The sequence below is a fragment of the Alosa pseudoharengus genome, unplaced genomic scaffold (assembly GCF_046254945.1).
Source record: "Alosa pseudoharengus isolate Yale_2024_CS ecotype anadromous, Long Island Sound unplaced genomic scaffold, YU_APseudo_1.1 YU_APseudo_1.1_scf_1, whole genome shotgun sequence".
Classification (NCBI taxonomy): domain Eukaryota; kingdom Metazoa; phylum Chordata; class Actinopteri; order Clupeiformes; family Clupeidae; genus Alosa; species Alosa pseudoharengus.
The window spans coordinates 39983330-40003298 of NW_027468564.1; the positions used below are offsets into that span (position 1 = coordinate 39983330).

Here is a 19969-nt window from a genome sequence, read left to right on the forward strand (position 1 = left end):
CCTTCTGCAATCTGGCTGATAATAGCAACCGTATACAGACACAGACGCACACACTGAGGGTTAACTAAGCATCGTTTGCCGAGCACTATCTTTATTAATCTAAATAGCATCTATGTGGACATGGAATCATGCTAAACAACCAAAGGTATGTATGAGTGAGTGAGTGGCCAAGCGCCTGAAATTATAGTGTGTGTGTGGCTGTGGGGGGTGGGGTTCACAGACGCCACGCTACCATGTGATGAGTTGAAGGCTAGTGAGGCATGTCTTTTCAGTTGGCCCTGAAAAGGGACCCCGCGCTTGGCCCCAAGCACACTCAATTCTTAGGGACGATATTGTGACGTACAACTACCGCTACAGTGGTCAACAGTTCCTTTTGTTCACATTTTACAGATCTCAATCAGCCAGCTTTGATGGGGAGTCACCTATTACCTCACAGATCACCCAATACAATTTACACAACTTCATCAAACAGATACAATAAATATGATTCTACTGCAAGAATAGTTCTATTGCTAAGTAATAGCATTGCAAGAACAACAGTAATAGTGAAAAACTATTATGTGGTATGGTATACAAGAAAGGACCTAAAACTTGCAAACGATCTCTGCTTTAACAGTGCGATAAGTATCCAACTTCCCATCCTTACTATCCTTTAAGTCTAAACAGACAAGTTTATCTGACAGCTATTTGTAATGGCTGTGAAAATGTGTTGATTTGTTGAGAGGAAAAACATAAAACATGGGATGCCCTCCCCTATAACCAAACAGCTGGTGATGCATCTATCTGCTAACTGTCACAGCAGCACAAATCACACATTGTACCTTTTAGGGATCGCACAGACACACCGGTCTGGCTGTAAATCCTGTCATGTGACCTAATGACACCCTGATCAATCACTTCCTGTCCGTCAGGTTTCAGCGTCTTTGGCTTCCTTGCTGACAGAAGTGACACTCTTTACAAACGGGCACTGACCTAGCTGGAACGATCTGATTCCAATACCATACAGGGTTACATAAATAATTGCACTACACCTGATATATGATATGGCATGGCATGGCATGGCATGGCATGCCCATAGATAGGAGTTCATGAATCTTTTAACTAATGGAAATCAAGCTTCAGCTGCTGCTGCTATTACGAGAATTAGACTACTACTTATGCTACAGCTACTATTTCTACAAATAAGAAAGTACCACCACTCTAAGTACCACTGCTGCTATTACTGCTAACATTATTACCAGTGCTACTACAACTAAATATACTACTCTGGTGCTAATTGCACTAGCTGCTAGTTGTCCTGGTGTGAGGCTACTACAACTAGGTCTACATGCTAGCTGCACTAGCTGCTAGTTGTTTTGGATTGAGGCTACAACTAGATCTACAACTCTGACCTGGCTGTGGCGACCTGTGTTGGTGTAATGCAACTACAACTAGGTTTACGACTCTAACCTGACCACTGCTAGCTCTAGCGGTGTTGCTGTGTGGAAACTAGATCTAGCCCTATCAACCCAACACAACTACTGCTAGCTCAGTCTGTGTTGCTGTGTGGAAACTAGATCTAGCCCTATCAATCCAAACATGACTACTGCTAGCTCAGGCTGTGCTGGTGAGAGTAGACTAGCACTAGCCCTATCAATCAAACCTGACAACTGCCAGCTCAATCTGTGCTGGTGAGAGTAGACTAGCATTAGCCCTATCAACCAAACCTGACAACTGCTAACTCAGGCTTGTTGGTGAGAGTAGACTAGCACTAGCCCTACTACTCAGACTTGACTAACTCAGGCTGTGTTACTGTGGGGCAGCTGGTTGCCGAGCGCTACCCTCATGATGCAGCAGAGAGACTGACGGTGCTGAGCTGCATCATGGTGAGTGTGTGAGTCACACACCCTGTACAGTGGACTCTGGGGGCCACGTGAAGGCTGGGGTGAGATGGGCACTGAATGTGCTAGCATTATTAGCACAAAAAAGTTGCTGTTTCGTAACAGACCTCTCCGTACTCACTACTTATGGGTAAAAAGCTCCTTTACATTCGAAGACCACCATTGGCTGTTTTCTTTATTTTTCCAATTCCTTGCAAATGGTGTTGAGACGGGATCCGATGTTCTCTCTCTCACACACAGCTTCTATTATTAGCAAGCACAAACTTGAATGGAATGGAATATGGAAAACCCATATTTATTTTATTTGAGAGAAACGATACAAAGGTGCTTCCAAAGAAGTAACAAATTGTTTTGAAGCACACCACTTGGAAGTAGCCTAAATATAAGAGAGTCAACTTTTATTTTCATTTGATTTATGCAGGATGTCCTACCCTTCCTGACTTTCCAAAGATGCTTCCAGAAAAATAGGGTCTAATACATTTTGTTTGAAGTACAATTCGACAATCTTAGCCAGCCATTGTTATATTAGTTTTGATTGAAGAGCTTTATCAAGGATCCCACTGCTTGATATCCAGAGATTGTTTCCACAGAAAGGTGTGACCTAATATGACCTGATGTAATTATTGCAGTCCCGATGTTACATGAAACTTTATGCACATTTACTTGCTCATGTATATGTGTGTATATGTGTGTGTGTGTGTGTGTGTGTGTGTGTGTGTGTGTGCATCGTAGGATGCATGTGTACTCCTGTGCATGTGTACTCCGTGCATGTCAGGATGTCAGGAGGGAATCTGAGGGGACATCTGTCTGTGTGTGTGTGTGTGTGTGTGTGTGCTTGCATGTGTGTGTGTGTGTGCTTGCGTGTGTGTGTGCCTTGCGTGAGTAAAGACATGAAAATCCAGACAGGCAGAGAGTTCATGACTCCCGGAGTTCGGGTCAGACGGCCATTGACCTTTAGGGGTCATCGAGTCTCACAACTCATACCGCGTGAACTCACATCACGCTCGACCGCTTCAGTTCACTGACCCTTTCTTTCTTTCTTTCTTTTTCCGCTCGTTTACCCTCTGTCCCACTCGCCCTCACACATCCACAGAATTGATGCAACCTGCCAAACAACATAAGCTAAAGCCAATGAATCTGCTTTCACACGCACGCACAGAAGTGTATGCAAGAACAGCAAGCGTAGTAAATTATTTGCTAAACAATGGGGCTTCACTGTCTAAACAGAATACAGTGGCACCTTCTCTATGACAATTCACAGCGGACAACCAAGGTAGGTGTGTGTGTGCGTTTGTGTGTGTGTGTGTTTATATATAAGTAACATTAGGACCAGCCCTGGCACGAGATAACTCAAGACACCGCCGCCCTCACTAGCTCTGTGCATCACCCCAAAGGAAAGTATTTGTTTCCAAAAGACTGCTAAACAACGGAACATGATCCGGTCTTCCCCTTTTTCCAAAACGCCTTTGTATCCTTCCTCTGTGTGTGTGAAACAAAGAGAGACAGAGGGGGAGAGAGAGAGGGAAAGAGAGGGAGAGAGAGGGGGATAGAGAGTGAGAGGGAGGGAGAGAGAGAGACAATGGGCAGAGATAAAGTTGGCTATTAAACTAGTCTCTCTTAACGTCCTGCTCCATCTACCAGGTGCTTCAGAGGAGACTCATAGTGGAATATATAGTATGGGAGGAAATACAATACAATCTCTGTCTCTGTGAAATCGCCATATCACGCTGAAGAAGGGCATCTTGTCCGAAATGTCCGTGGGCCGATTAAAAAAAATAATGTTGAGAGCTACCCTTTATTTCTAAAGAAATAATAATAAAACACAATACCACAGTAGAGTTTAAAATCAAAGAAATTAAGTTAAATAGTTTAGCGATGCATGTAATGTGTGGTCAGTAAGTCCTGCACCTTGTCAAATGAATATCTGAGCTATGGTTGGGTTGAGCTACAGAATGGAAAGGCAGTGAAATCTCTACATCATCATGAGACACACTGAGTGTGATCGAATCATAGCAACCGTACAATGAATCCACATCGGATGAGTAATGATATCTGTGCGGCCTGGGGAGTGAAATGGCATTAGTTCTGTGAGGATGGGACCTTGTTCTATCTGGCCAAAAGAGAAATGTATTGCTGTCCAAGTGCACAATCAGTCAAGGGACATCACAAGGCCTTAGTGCTGGGCGGTATACCGGTTCACACCGTATACCGGTGTATATTTTCGTTATGATATGAATTTTTAATATACCGCCATACCGGTGTGTTTTATTACACAACGTTTGGAACGCTGCGCCGGGCGACAGTGTTTCAGACGGGACTTTTTTCACACGCACGCATGGTGCCACTGCGAGGCATAGTGAGGGTAAACACAAAACACCTTAAGTTTTTCCCCTGAAGTATGACCCTTAAGGCTTAATTTCTCCTTAGGTAGGGGGTTTATTTAAGGGTGTTGCACAGAATACCTTAAATTGTTTCTTTAGTTAAGGAAAAACGTTAAGGGATACTGCATTGAAAGGGATTTACCGTCACGAACATTCTATTGAGATTGTTCAACAGCTGTAACTAGCTGGCTAGTAGGTGATGTTGTTAGTTAGCAACCCACCGAACACAGTGAAGTTTAATGATCTTATCATTCATCTCACCTTAAGAATATTCGCTGAAATTATCCAGGTAGCAAGTAAAACATGTTATAGACATGCACTGAGCAATACTAGCTGGCTAGTTAGAAATGATCCTGACTGTCATCAGTGCACCAAAACGAACTTTTTTGTTAATGTTTTGCCTAGCGAACCGAACCGAAGCTCATGGCAGGCTAACAAGACATCCACATCCACATGAAGTTAACGTTAGCCTACCACTAACGTCATGTAAACCACACAATAACATTAAGGCATGTTTTTGATAGGCCTATTTGACAGAGTAAGCATATTAGCAGAGAGGTTTTATTTTAAATTGTATAATTTTCAAAAAAAGTATAATTATTGCAAGTTGCACTACTTTTTGTATTGGTTTTATACAAGATGTTTGTGACATTTGCACAGTAAAAGTTCTGTATTTTGACAGCAATTGTCTTTGCATTCTGATTAGATTCTTCATTAGAATCACGAGTGACTTTTTGTAAACAGCATCATTTTCTGGGGCCATGCAAAACTACATTAGCCTACCACTAGTGTGGAGTTATTCTACATCATGACAGTAAAATAGACCATCCTTAGTCAATGTACTGCAGCAATTCCTCTCTCAACCTGTAGAAAATGCTGTGAACATCTGATTATGCATGAAAAAAAAATACCGTCATATACCGTGAAACCGTAAGAATTTTGAAAAATACCGTGATATACATTTTTGGTCATACCGCCCAGCACTACAAGGCCTGATGAACTCCTGAAAACATGCATACATGAACGCACACGCGCATGAACGCACGCAAACACAGGCACATGCACACACGTGCCTCGCACCCACAGCAAACGACTACCTAAACTTGAGGGGAAAATGGATGACTAAATAAAAGCCAGGACTGGAGATACACAATAATGGACTAAACACACACACACACACACACACACATAATTATCTGTAACAATCATCATTTTAACTGTGTTAAATCTGATTACAATGGGTGTGTGAATCTGTTAGACGAGGGGAAGTGCATGCAAGCACCTGATTCATACACACACAGAGAATATGTTTTCCTTTCCTTCCTTCCTTGGCGTGTGGTGTGCTCACAAAGCACTTCCTGTCTCACAGACCACAGGTGAATACACACATACACACACACACGGGGTGAGGAAATTTGGGTAAACTCAATATGTCCTTCTATACACTTACCTTCAAAACTGACCTGCTTAAAACCACATTCTCCTTGCCAACATGTCACACACACACAGAAACCGTAAATAAAAGTGTTTTCATTAGTCAGCCAAATATGTTGCTATGCCATATTGCTTTTTAGCCCCGACTTCAAATTTCAGCTCAGTCAGTTGCAGCTGAGCGAAACATGTGCTCTGTATGAACTTTGCTATTACACAGCCAAGGGTGACTCGAGAGAGGGAGAGATGGGGAGAGAGAGAGGGAAGAGGGGAGGGGGAGAGAGAGAGAGAGAGAGAGAGATGAGGAGAGAGAGAGAGAGAGAGCGGGAGGTGGAGGGAAGAGGGGAGGGAGAAAAGAGGGGACGAGAGAGAGATGCAGTGTTTCCCATACATTGACTTATTTGTGGCGGCCCACCACAATATCAACACTGACCACCACACAATGATTTTCCATGTTGTACTGTTTAAATTGGATGGAATTCGTTCTTTGAAGAGCTATGTACACCTTTGCACAGCCTCTCCTTGTCTCTCAACAAACCTCCATGCACGTTTAAAGAAAACATTAACAATCCTGCAATTGTTGTCATAAAAGTCGACTGGCTAAACCGTGCTTAAATCTGCATCATAACCACGCTGCGTTAATTTGTTAAAAACTGTTGCATTCAAGTTAATTCTGCAAACCTACCACCACAAATAGAATTCAATTCTGTGGGAAACACTGGAGATGGGAGGGGGAGAGGGATAGAGAGAACAGGGAATGAGATGGGGAAGAGGGGAGGGAGTGAGAGAAGGAGGGAGGGAAGAGGGGAAAGAGAGCGAGAAAGAGGGAGCAAAGTGAACGGTCTAGTAAGATGTAAATGAACTAAAGAGAAAGCCACGGCAGAGACAGCAGATAGAACTAGAATGTTATGCCAGAGGAATTACAATAGTGGATGGAAATCTGCTAGCTTAATGTTGGTGGGGAAATTCCTTGAAAAAAAAACCCATTAAATCACTTAATCTTTGAGTTCATACAAACCCTCGTACCAAAAGACCTTGTGTGTCAAGGCGTTCTTGAGATATAACACTCAAGGTGTTTTTCACCTTGACATTTGACCTCCAACATCAATTCACTTCATCTTTGAATCCATACAAATACTCATACCAAATTTCAGGCATGTATGTCAAGGCATTCTTGAGATATCGCACTCAGAGTGTTCATTGACTTGACCTCCAACATCAACTCACTTCATCTTTGAGTCCATACAAACACTTGTACCAAATTTGAAGCACATGCGTCAAACCGTTCTGGAGATATAATGCGCAAAGCATGAGATATGGCTGTGACTTTTATTTTGACACACGGGAAACACTTAAACAGGATGTGTAGTTTTAGGGAGCACCAGATTGTATGCATTAGAAGCTGAGACAGTTGATTTCACAGGTGACACCTGTGTCAGTGTTCTTATTAGCCCGGGAACTACTCTGGGAGCTTAAAGGAACACGCCACCCAATGTCAGTAGTAATATATGTTCTTACCTTAACTTTCACGAGTTGAGTCATACCTCTCCCGTGTCGGTACGTGCACTCCAACGCTCTGGTGCGCGGCTGGACTGTGTTAGCATGTTGCTATGCTAGCGGGCTTTGACGGTAACTAAGCGTAGAAGTAATCAGAAACATCCACGTTTTCCCGACTTAAATACAGTTGCACTAGTAGTTGATAGAAATGCTACGGCCACGCAACATGAAACGTGGCGATTTTCCAAGCGAATAAACCGGAGAACTACAATGTGTGGCGCAATAGCACTTGGGAGTACTTCGACCTAGCGTAGTAGTATTGTTAACACCTAATTGTAGATCCTATCCACCACAGAGTTTAGAATCCATGCTGGATCGACCCTCCCTCCCCTCTGAGCGAGAGAGGCACCCACACTAGAGTGCACGTACCGACACGGGAGAGGTATGACTCAACTCGTGAAAGTTAAGGTAAGAACATATATTACTACTGACATTGGGTGGCGTGTTCCTTTAACAAGCGCAGCTGCCTTTAGGCCATTATGACATCACAGCCTTTAAAGTCTAAGGGGGAAAAATGAGCTTTTTACCATTTTTAATCCCCTATTTCTCAAAAAGTATAAACTTTTAAGAAAATCTGAAAAAGTTACTCGGTTGTCCAACTCCAGACCTACAAAACGGTTATTTCAACATGTCTGTACGTTAACGGTTAGAGTCGCATTAATTCTTGAAAAGGTAAAAAGAAAAAATGGTTATAATAATAATAATAAGAAGAAGAAGAAGAAGAAGAAGCCAGGAGATTTCAAGATAGTGGATTCCATCCACTATAATGATGGATAGGATGTGTACTGACCAGGAGATACAAATAGAAGACAAAGACAAACAGAGACATACAAGGAAGATCAGAGAAAAAAAAAAATCACATGGGGGAGAGAGAGAGAGAGAGAGAGAGGAGAAAAAAAGAGAGAGAGAACGCAGTGGACAAGAGAGCCAAAACCGGCCAAGAAACAGAGACATACAAGGAAGATCACAGAAAGAAAGAAAAAAGCACATGGAAGAGAGAGAGAGAAAGAAAAAGAAAGAGAGAGAGAGTACAGTGGACAAGAGAGCGAAAACCGGCCGTTAGCCGGTCCTCTCATTAGCCATATGTCTTCTGGTCAGCTGGTTCAACAGGTTCGTATGACGGCCACCGCTAATGCCACAGCCGGAAGCTGTGTGACATGTGGCCACGTGCTAGCGCTAGCGTTCCCCATGCTGCCTTCATACCAAGATGACTATCTCTCCGCAGGACAGGTTAAACGCCAACCCCCCCCCCCCCCCCCCCCTCCATCAGGGACGAGATGAGGGGCGGTTATTTGCATTTTGGTAATAGGGAACATAATTGAATGCTTTTCGTGTGCATTTGTGTCTAGGAGAGTGAATGAATTAGTGAGTGCAGGAGTGACAGAGAGAGTGTGAAAGAGTAAGGGAAGGAGTGACAGAGAGAGTGTGAAAGAGTAAGGGAAGGAGTGACAGAGAGAGTGTGAAAGAGTAAGGGAAGGAGTGACAGAGAGAGTGTGAAAGAGTAAGGGAAGGAATGAAGAAGAGGAGCAAAGGAGGGAGCATGTGATCCTGAAGTCTGATGCATGTCAAGGCCCTCTCATTTTCTAATATCGGCTCCAAAAAAACTTTTAATTTGAAATATTTAAATGCCACTATGATAAAAAAAATGCCATGAACTACTCTGATGGAATCTATATTTTTCTGTCAACAAATTAGGTCATCACAGTATGATCACAACCTGGCATACTGGGGAAAAAAGTGGGGGAAAAAACCTTTTGCAGGTAAGAGGTTACATGACTGGTAGCATCTGGTTTTGCAAACAGTTATTGTGCTTGTGAACTTGAGCTAAAGTCAAAGCAATGCCTGAACACCCATCTCGAACAAAGTAGCACCATAGCAGAAGGCTATTTGCGAACGGCCGGGCACTGCCAAAACACAGGCTGCTGCTATTCCAAGCCGTTGGTTTGAACAGGCAGCCCAACAGACAAGCACGCGAGATAGGGCAGCATAGGGCCAATAATAGTGTAGCTCCAAATCAGGCTACAACATTAAAGCATGTTGCCCCACACCACACTGATAGACTGTACACTGGGGTGTGATAATGGACAGAATCAACGGTACGGTACATCATGTACAGTGGGTAGGCGTGTCTGTGTGTGTGTGTGTGTGTGTGTGTGTGTGTGTGTGTATGCTTGTTATGGGTGTGTGGAGTGATATGCATACCCATCCATAACATACATGCATGCATATGTGCATTATGTGTGCACAATTACACTAGGGATAGTGTGTGTTTGTTTGTGTTTGTGTGTGTGTGTGTGTGTGTGTGTGTGTGTGTGTGTGTGACCAGCACGCACACACACACAGACTTCCGCGAGCACACAAACACAAACGCGCACATACACACACGCACATGCGCGCACACACAAAAACAACACAAGGGCACAAGGAGACCAATAAGCAGGCCTCTGTTCCACACTATCACATCTTGGTGGAGAATGACTCAGGGAGACTGTGTAGACACAACAGCAACATATCCTTTTAATGATAAATAAAGCAAATTTCAGCACTGTCAAACTCTTTTTACCGTAACATTATCCTTTGTTTTTAAATAATTTTGTCAACATCATAAGGAATAGAGAAGAAAATTGACCTTCCAAAAGTACTGGCACAAAAGGTGTTGTTAGAGAACGGCCAAACATATGGCCCTACCTGAAAAATAGAGGCCTTAGCCATGTCAGATGTCATAACATAATCTCAGGCAGAAAGTGTATTTCCAGTGAATGTTTCTGAGGATTTATAGAAGGGTCATTCCATATTAAATCAGATAAGGCTGTCTCAGATTTTGCACAAAATTTGTCTATATCATGAATCAATGGGTCCCAAAACCAAGGCCTGTATAATATTTGATTATTTATAATATGTTTGACAGCCTGAAAAACACATTATCTGTTAACACATCTAGTTTTACCCTTACTTTCTCCATGTTCATATGCTATGATGATTATTTACAGACAATATACTGGTCAATGCCATGTGGGTACAAAAACTAGTTTATAACACTCTCTATTATAAAAAGTAGTTTATAATACTCCCTAATCACTTTCTTTTGCACTTTGCTCTGAATAGGGGCCTCATAAAATCAATGGCATGTATTACAAACATTTAATGGTCCAGTCATAGTGAGAATAATGGTCGTCTTCCACCCTACAAAGTTTGGCCCAAAGATTCTAGAACAGAGCTCTGTTCTAGAATCTTTGGTTTGGCCGTGCTAGTAGTAACACTTTTTGATATATCAATGTCTAAACATGGCTCACAATAAAAGGCATTTTTTAATCCAAGGGCATAGAAAATATGAAAACATTGGAATTGAACAAAAACATTTCACAGGTCTTCACTTTGGGACCTAAACATTATGTAAACAAACTTTAAGCGAAATCTGAGAAACTATTTCCATGTATACGGTCTAGTATGACATTGAATGAACCAGACCAAACACAGAACATGATGCCAATGTAATCACACAGGCTACCATTCGATAACTGTCCGCTTTTGTCAGATATTAATTGATGTTCTCTTTTTATCTCCATTTCCAACTGAAGGTTATGGCAACTATGCAAGATATTCATGCTTGGTATCTGTGGCATTTTAAAGAGACTATGCTCTGTCAACACTGATTTATATACTTAAACCACTGAAGATCAAGTCACACTCTTCAGGAGATACAATATTAGGCCTCGATGGACTGCATAAACTTCAGTAATAATGCACAAGTCAATAAAGACTTCAACTAACTACAAAACTGAAAACTGTGTGTGACTAAGTTAACACACCAGAGCTTGTTTTTTGTATTGCAGGATAGCATACACGTACTAGAGGTTTCAAAACAACGAACAGTGTTGTGAAATACAGACTAATATAGGCTACATAGGTCTTCCTTGCTGTTACATGTGTGCTACACAGCTAACTATTTTATCACGAAATAGGCGTGGCACAGTGTTCCCTTCAACCGCTTCCATGGTTATAGTAAATAACGTCAAACGGATGCGCCATGTGCAATTTGAAAGCTCAAAAAAACTCGTATTAAATGGAATGGCCTTCTCCATTGAGTGACTGGAGACTAGTAGGCTACCTGACTAAACGGTCCCATTGATTTCTCGTTGCAGCAACCTTTTATGAAAGTCAAATAAAAATCACGTGGCGTGCTTTTTGAAGTTTAACTTTTGTGGAATGGTCGATTTGTTTGTGCAAACATTCTCCGTCAGAAACGTGATTTTTGTTTTCAATTAACGTTACTTTCATCACAATGGTTATGAATTATTACTAAATTATCACGATTGATGTCAATCATTTACTGTCAGAGAAAGTGAGAATAAACGTGTGATTTATTTTTGCCTTAACATTACTCACCTTCGTCCGTCCGTTTATTTTGTAGTTCCCCAGGTTACCATTACAGTGTCGGACTAGGTCGTCCATTCTACTCATCAGAAAAGCTATTTTCTCGCAGCCGGGTTCTCTTCCCTCAATCCAAGTAATTTTGTCCCCTCTTATGTCTTTGGAAGAATCGCTTTTCTGACTGACAAGCTGCCCGTCGGTAAATTTTCCGCTCTGGTGCAGGGCTTTGACATCCTCTAGAATATTTAGACCAGTCTCTTCGCCGAGGAAGTTGTCAACGACGCAAATGCCATGCTTGTTCATACATGGAACTATATATTCCATGGCCAGTCTTTGCGGGGGGGACCTCGTTTGTCCGTTGGGCTTGGTGTTGTTGGTAATTCCGTCCCCCGCTTGTTTGTCATCGTCTACACCACCCGAGCTCGTCGCTGAAGTGATAAAATCTTTCATTCTTTCACCGTCGGACGGTGGGTTGGTAGGGCCCGTTTGTGAGGTGCTCTGCGTAGCCGCGTTGCTCTGCTTGGCACTATTCTTTCGCGACAGCCGCGGCTGCCCCTCTTTCGCTTGCCGGGGAGGCTGCGCTGGTTCGGGTTGCGCTGGTCCGGGCTGCGCCGGACACTGAGATTTATCGGATTCCTTCTTGCATACTCGCTTATGCTTGGTCCAGTCCTGTATCTGGTGCTCCTTGCTACAGTAGAACGAATTTCGACACCGGCCGCACTTCAGGAGGTTCTCCATTTTACCACAAAGTTCACAGTATTGGCGGTCCCGGTCCAGATCGGTCCCGGTTTCCTCCTTGGAGCTTCCCTTTTCCATAGCGAAGGTTTAACCGTCCAGAGAGCTCTTTCCCTTTAAATTCACCGCTTTCCTTGCCCCACTGCTACCATGCAAGTTTGGAGTGTCCACCTTAACGACGCTAGCGCTAGCGAGAATGGTATGTCCGCCTTCGCCCCGCCGCCAAACAATAACATCACACGCACTTTGTTGCTCACTCTTCATGTATATCCGTAGGTACAAAATAACTCCCGTGCTTTACTGCATATTGTCTATTAACTTCTAGGTTCGCCCAAAAACGAGTATCAGCCCAGCGGGGACGCATGGCGCCAGCCGTTCCTCTTTTTTCTTCGCTCCCCTCACTAGTGATGTGCCCAATAAAGCGAGGCTTCGGAGCTTGTGTCGAGCAGAAAGGGGCGTGCCAGATGAAGCCCCGGTTCGAGGCTTGTGTCGTTTCCATAAAAATCATGTGACTGATGACAAACGAGGCCTCGGTTTGTGAGTGTGACGTCTGAAGCTTCGTTTGGGACACACACCCACGTGACTGCTTCGGAATCTGACTCAAAAGCATTGCGCGAACCAGGGCACCCGCTCTAGTGTCGGAATGAGTTGTGTTGTATTGCAAGTCAGGCGAAATTTGTGGGTAGCCCTGTTTTATATAGGATGCTTTCTCTGTTTGGGAATTTACGTTCTTTTCTTTCCGGAAAATGTCCATAATCCATAATATCATGCACATAGAAATAAAGAAGAAATAGCCTAGGCCTAGCCTAAAGCTTTGCCATTTAGAACAATGACATTAAAACGTGTCTGTGTTGCAATCTTGTCTCAACTTCAATCATGTAATTTAAAAGCAATACAGGCTAATAATTTCTATGTAGGCTTAACAATAATGGCTGACATAATATTTTCCTTTTATTGAAAGTTTGATTCATGAAACGTCAATGTCGGGCCATATTGGTTTAATTAGGTGCCTGGTCGTTTCCTTTTCACTCTCGTCCATAGCGTGTTGAGGTTGATAACACTTCGTCCTGGTTCAGAAGCTAAGTAGTGTCTACTGCGGGCGTTAAGTGGATGGTAGACCGATTGGATCATTGACTGGGATAACACATGATTTCACGTCTCCACGGAAATACCAATCTCCACGTGATGGCATTATGTTGCCTAATCGTATTTTATTGTATTGAATTGAGACAAACATAAATGCAAATTTCTTGCAACACTTTTAATGTAATGAATGAGAACATTTCGAAGCTTTGGCATTGTGTTGAACGTTGTAGGCATTCTTTTCAATAGTTCGTGGCTGCGATAATTTATGCAAACCACCAGATGTCGCTGTGTTTTCCTTGTCTTCCATGTTTCGAAGCTTCGGCACATTACTCGGCACATTAGGGAAATGTGTCGAGTAGCGCTCGAGGCTTCATTTACCCATCACTACCCCTCACGTCCTCCAAACCCTGCCCCTGACGTCAGCACATTTTAGGGCGGAACAAACTTGAGGCCCAATCAGAGCCCACACTTACCAATGACACAGCAGAGTATACAAGGGAAAGGATTACAAAAAGTTCACTGCGGATTGTAGGTTAGGCTACGTATCTAAATCATTTCACACCCGTAACTTCTTTTATTAAAGGATTTCATGCGTTATTTCACCACGCCACTGATGTTTTTTCTCTGCCTGTGACTCACTGGCGAATGCATTTATAGACCTGTTATGCCTATCCCCTAAAATAGGTTCTGTTATGTAATTAGATATCTCATAATATTACCGTTATGCAATTTGGTCGTGGTAGAAATGTCTGCGTTATACATTTTTAATATTTATATATAATATTTATAATAAATATTTATTTATGTATTAGTTTTATATGGGCCTATTATAAAATGGGGAAACGAGAGAACTGTAAGCCAGAAAAAAAGAGGAAACTTAAACCTAGGCTTAAGTCCTACCGATAACATTAATTTGCTAATAGTTTACAGAAAGTGAAATCAGTTAAAGTCAATGATAAATGTACCAAAAACACTATGATGATTAAGGATAGTGTAGTTAAAGGCTGAAATATCTACATATTGCATTTTGCAGATGGGAATATACTTAGTGTGTGGATGCAAGTATGCTGTGCTCTCTGCTTTGTTTGTGTGTGATTGTGTGTGTGTCTGTGTGTGTGTGCATGCATGTGTGTGTGTGTGTGTGTCTGAGTACATGCACAGTTATACATTCTTATCATGTTAGAGCAATACAATAGGCATGTACTAATATAGTCCCTCTTCACAGTGTCAGAGCCTTGTTCATTAGTATTGTTCTGTCTTGTCACCTTATCACAAGTCAAAACTAACTATTTCTAGTAGGCCTATAATTCCCTGATACTGTTTGTGTGTGTGTGTGTGTGTGTGTGTGTGTGTGTGTTTGACTTGAGATACTCCACTTTCCCACCAGTATCTACGTGTTTATGAAGCAGTCGGAGCCAGACACTTCGTCTGCCAAGGTTTTTTTCCCTTTTTTTTTTTTTTTTTGAGGGAATCATTAGATGTTTTTATCAGGCGTTTATGTGGTTATCTGCAGGCCCTGGAAGTGGGTAAGCAAGATTAACAGCCCAGCGAAATTGCTTGATAGTGTAACGATTTGATAACAAACCACACAGTTGTCCAATCAAAAGGTTTATTCACTGGGAACGAGAGCCGGGACACAGATAGACCAAGACCAAGACCAAGACACAGAACACAATGCAAACAGGGCAGGTCAAGCACGCACACACACTACACATACAGGGGAGGACGCAGCCTCCCACACAAAAAGGATCACACACGAGGGAGAACTAAAAGGGAAACATGTCACAATAAAGACGCTAACATTACACTTATAACTTAGGAGAATAACGACATAAACCCCCCAAATGTTCACCCTCGTATCCCAGGATCCCCTGCGCGGGAGAACGCGAACACTGTCTTTTTGCGCCGACGTTACACAGCTCCCCCAACAAGCCATTGCCGTCCTCGGCAATGCCCACGAGGTAGCCACATGCTAACGTCGGCGCGCGTCGCCCGCCACTCAGTTCAGTGCGACAGTACCGCCAACTCACGTGGGGTGCACGCCGCAGGAGCTCACTCAACGGGCGCCACGCTGCTAGCAATCCAGTACGGGCGTGCTAGCAGCCACGTGGCCGACCCGCTCGTCACCAGCTCCCTCTCAGCAGCCGCCCTCAGGCTGCACTTTCCGCGGCGTGACACCGCGGCACTCCTCCTCTCCAGACGGGGCCCTAGGTGGCCTTACAACCGTCGACACTGTACCAAGCACCGGGGTTCGAGGGGGGCCAGATGAAGCTGCGCCAACGCCACTCCGCTCCGTCGAGTCGCCGACCGGGACAGACAGGCACCGACTCCACAGCAACCGGACCGCGCTGAGCTCTCCCGCTGCAGCTACCGTCTTCGGCGTCCCTCCTCGTGTTGCCATCTCGCAGAGCCGTACTGCTCTGTTCCCGGCCCGTTCCACTCCTTCGCGGCCTCGGCGAAGGCACGACCCCCGAGATGGTCGTGCTATTGAACTCCACACAACGAACTTTTTTCAAAAGGCGCCGGCCAACAGGCCAACTAGAACTAGCGCCTAGCACTGCAAGGTGCCCCTCACACGCACCCAAAAGTTAAAGCACACACCAAAACAGTCACACACTAGAGGGCCCTTCCGTCGAAGCTGCCCCACCGTCGTGAGTTCGCTGCCCTCAGCGGCTCCGCCAACCGTCCATCGTCTAGGAACCTCTTCCTCGCCGCACTCCCTCTCTGCTCACGCGTCGCGGCTCGCCGTGGAGTCAGCGCCCAGGCCATCGCCGTCCTCTCAGCGAACGCTTCTTCAGGCTCCTCTTCCGGCAAGAACTTATCCCATGGCCGCAGGCAGCTGCAACCGAAAGCTCCTCTCCTCCGTCGGCAGTAGCGATAGAAGGCCCCGAGCTTTTTAGTAGCCCTTACAAGGGCTCTCTCTGGATCCTCTTGCGTGGGCCTCCACCCAGTGATGAGGTCTCCCGCTCCCAGCTGCTCCCGCTGAGTGGAGGCCATGTTCGAATGTCGCTTCTGACACCAATGTAACGATTTGATAACAAACCACACAGTTGTCCAATCAAAAGGTTTATTCACTGGGAACGAGAGCCGGGACACAGATAGACCAAGACCAAGACCAAGACACAGAACACAATGCAAACAGGGCAGGTCAAGCACGCACACACACTACACATACAGGGGAGGACGCAGCCTCCCACACAAAAAGGATCACACACGAGGGAGAACTAAAAGGGAAACATGTCACAATAAAGACGCTAACATTACACTTATAACTTAGGAGAATAACGACATAAACCCCCCAAATGTTCACCCTCGTATCCCAGGATCCCCTGCGCGGGAGAACGCGAACACTGTCTTTTTGCGCCGACGTTACAATAGTATTCAACGACGTGACTTTAGGCACTTCCCACAGAGTCAAAGAAGAGCCTTTTTTTGTATTATTTTATTTTGTTGTGTTTGTTTCCTTTTGAGGGATATCATTTTATTTACATGGTATTTCAAACAAGTTGATAGATAGATAGATAGATAGATAGATAGATAGATAGATACTTTATTGATCCCCAGGGGAAATTCAAGAATGAAGATTATGAAGTTTATCTCATATAGAATAAAATACATGCAGTTTTATGCAACTCATATCTCCTAGTTTGTACATCCTCACTCTCACTCACTCTCTCTGTGGTATGGCACAAACAAAGTAGAAATTACAAGAAAATATTCTGGACTTCTCAAAGCTCAAACTATTTTGTCTTATAGTTCTCCTTGCAGAACCTGAAGGAGAGCATGGTGTAGAACCAAAGGTTCTTAAATGGAGGGTCAATTGAACTAGCTCACTCTGAGTATGTGTGTACACACATTTGTGTGTGTGTGTGTGTGTGTGTGTGTGTGTGTGTGTGTGTGTGTGTGTGTGTGTGTGTGTGTGTGTGAGAGAGAGAGAGAGAGAGAGAGAGAGGGAGATATATATATATATATATATATATAGAGAGAGAGAGAGTGAATGTGTTTGTGTGTGTGTGTGTGTGTGTGAGAGAGAGAGAGAGGGAGATATATATATATATATATATATATATAAATAGAGAGAGAGAGAGTGAATGTGTTTGTGTGTATGTGTGTGTGTGTGTGTGTGTGTTTGTGTGTGTGTGTGTCTGTGTGTGTGTGTGTGCCCAGTGCCTTACAGCTGCTGCTGGCATCATGCCCCCTTATCTGTCCTTATCAGAGGGCTCTGGCTGTGCTCAGCCAAACAGTGTCAGCTTTGTTCTGAATCCTCTGAGCTCTGCCATGGTGCCCATACCGTACCGACTGCTGCTGCTGCTGCCGCTGTGCCCGTGTGTCCCTGGCATGTGTGTCTGTGTTTGTGGAGGCGTTTGTGTGTTTGTGTTTGTGTGTGTGTGACTGTGTGTGTGTGTGTGTGTGTGTGTGTGTGTGTGTGTCTGTGTGTGTGTCTGTGTTTGTGGAGGCTTTTGTGTGTTTGTGTGTGTGTGTGTGTGTGTGTGTGTGTGTGTGTGTGTGTGTGTGTGTGTGTGTGTGTGTGTGTGTATGTGTGTGTGTGTGTGTGTGTGTGTGTGTGTGTGTGTGTGTGTGTGTGTGTGTGTGTGTATGTGTTTGTGTGTGTGTGTCTGGCATGTATGCTGTATTTGGATAAACTGGGCCGTTGGACTGGAAATGAGATGAGATGATGGGCCCATCCCATTGTTTTGTTCCCTTTGAAGAGCTTTATTATGTTGAAATTAAGTACTTTCTCCGCACACACACCATCATTTTTAACCACCCTTACATACACTCTCACAAACACACACACACACACACACACACACACACACACACACACAGACAGGTGTCCCAGTCTGTAAATGTGTCCTCCTCTGGGCCATGAATGATATATTTTGGGCGAATGATCCCTTAATAATGAATATATGCATACAAAATATGATCTCCATCTCCATTATATGTACTGGATCTGACATTGGTCCAAACACAACTGCACTGCATATGCCGCAAACTGGCAGCCAATACCTGATCTAGTTTGAGGAAGTACAGAACCTTCTAGCCCAGTAGGGGTGAAGCATGTGTGGCATGGGGATCACAGGAGCTGCCAAGTAGCGTGCGGGTGTTGGGCATCCTATACGGCCTGTTCTGCATGGTGTGTGTGTGTGTGTGTGTGTGTGTGTGTGTGTGTGTGTGTGTGTGTGTGTGTGTGTGTGTGTGTGTGTGTGTGTGTGTGTGTGTGTGTGTGTGTGTGTGTGTGTGAAGCGGCCGCACGTGGACAGCCCCACTGCACGTACGCGGCGTACGCAGAGCACAGAGGAGAAGAGGGGCTGTGTGTGTGTGTGTGTGTGTGTGTGTGTGTGTATGCAGGGTGCTAAGTGCCAACACAGAAGATCACTGTTTATGTATGTGTGCACAAATACAGTAGAACAAAATAAGTTTATATTAACAGTTATATATGTACTGGAAAAAGTGGAACTGGAAAAATGTGCAGACTACTGCACGTTTTTCTGATGTCACCCAACAGTTGCTGAATGACATTTGAATCAGTTGATGGTCATGTTCAAAATTAGGAGACCAAATTCAATTAAATTGAATTTAATTAAGAGAGGAAATTTGAATATGACCGTCAACTCATTTACATGTCGCTCAGTAACCATTGGATGACATCAGAAAAATGTGCAGTGGTCTCTTATTTTTTTCCAGAGCTGTATGTTTGGTTTTTTTTTTTTTTCTCGCATGAATGCTGACTTATTGGTGCCTTCTGCACATATTTAAAAAATGCATAATGTGTGGGCACCAATGGTAAAAAAGAAGACTCTGTTAAGGGTTGTTGGAGAGATGCATCTTTTGCACAGAGCCTGTTAAGAATGCTGTGATGACAGGAAGGTTTTGTTTTAGTTTGTTGCAACATTTAAGGTGAGGTCAAGGATTTTACGCAATTTCAAGGCCATAACAGTTTTTCGTCACATTCAGCAATCATCTTCTCACAACTGCTAGATGCCCATTCCGTGATTACATTGTAAAAAAAAAACGGTGTCTGTAGGCAGCCCAGGCTCCGAAAACTGGAAACAAACAAAGTTGGGGCAGCCTATCCCCCCTAACAAAAACAAAACCCTGCGTGGATTTTCTCCATGGAAATACTGAAGGGGTGAGCTACCTCTCTGCCATGTTTCGCTTGGTCCTTGGTTAAATTAGAATGTGTTTTTTGTTGTTGCACAATGTGCACAATGTGTTGCACAATGTTGCACAATGTGTCTGCTAATACAGTATATCTAAATATAAACATACTGTAAACACAAACAAACGCAATGTCCTGCACAATCACTGACTGGACGTTTAACCTCTGATCTAAAGCTCACTATCTGGAAAGTGTCACTCAAGAATAAATGTGATGGTAGAGTATGGCCAGAGGAAAGTGTCATTTGAAAGTGTCATGACATGTGCACCAAACATCACTGCTAAATGATTTCTTTGTATGCAGTGTGTCTTCTGTGTACAATAATAGACCATATACTCACACACGCATGGTCTGCTTCACAC

General features: G+C 43.8%; 1 protein-coding gene across 1 annotated transcript in view; it reads right to left on the reverse strand.

The window, feature by feature from the left end:
- Positions 1-12741, reverse strand: part of egln1b (egl-9 family hypoxia-inducible factor 1b) — a 51314-nt gene extending 38573 nt beyond the window's left edge. The window contains exon 1 of the mRNA XM_076289429.1: positions 11636-12741. Coding sequence (XP_076145544.1) covers positions 11636-12436 — 801 coding nt within the window. The 5' untranslated portion in view covers positions 12437-12741. The remainder of the gene's footprint in view (positions 1-11635) is intronic.
- Positions 12742-19969: the final 7228 nt, after the last annotated feature.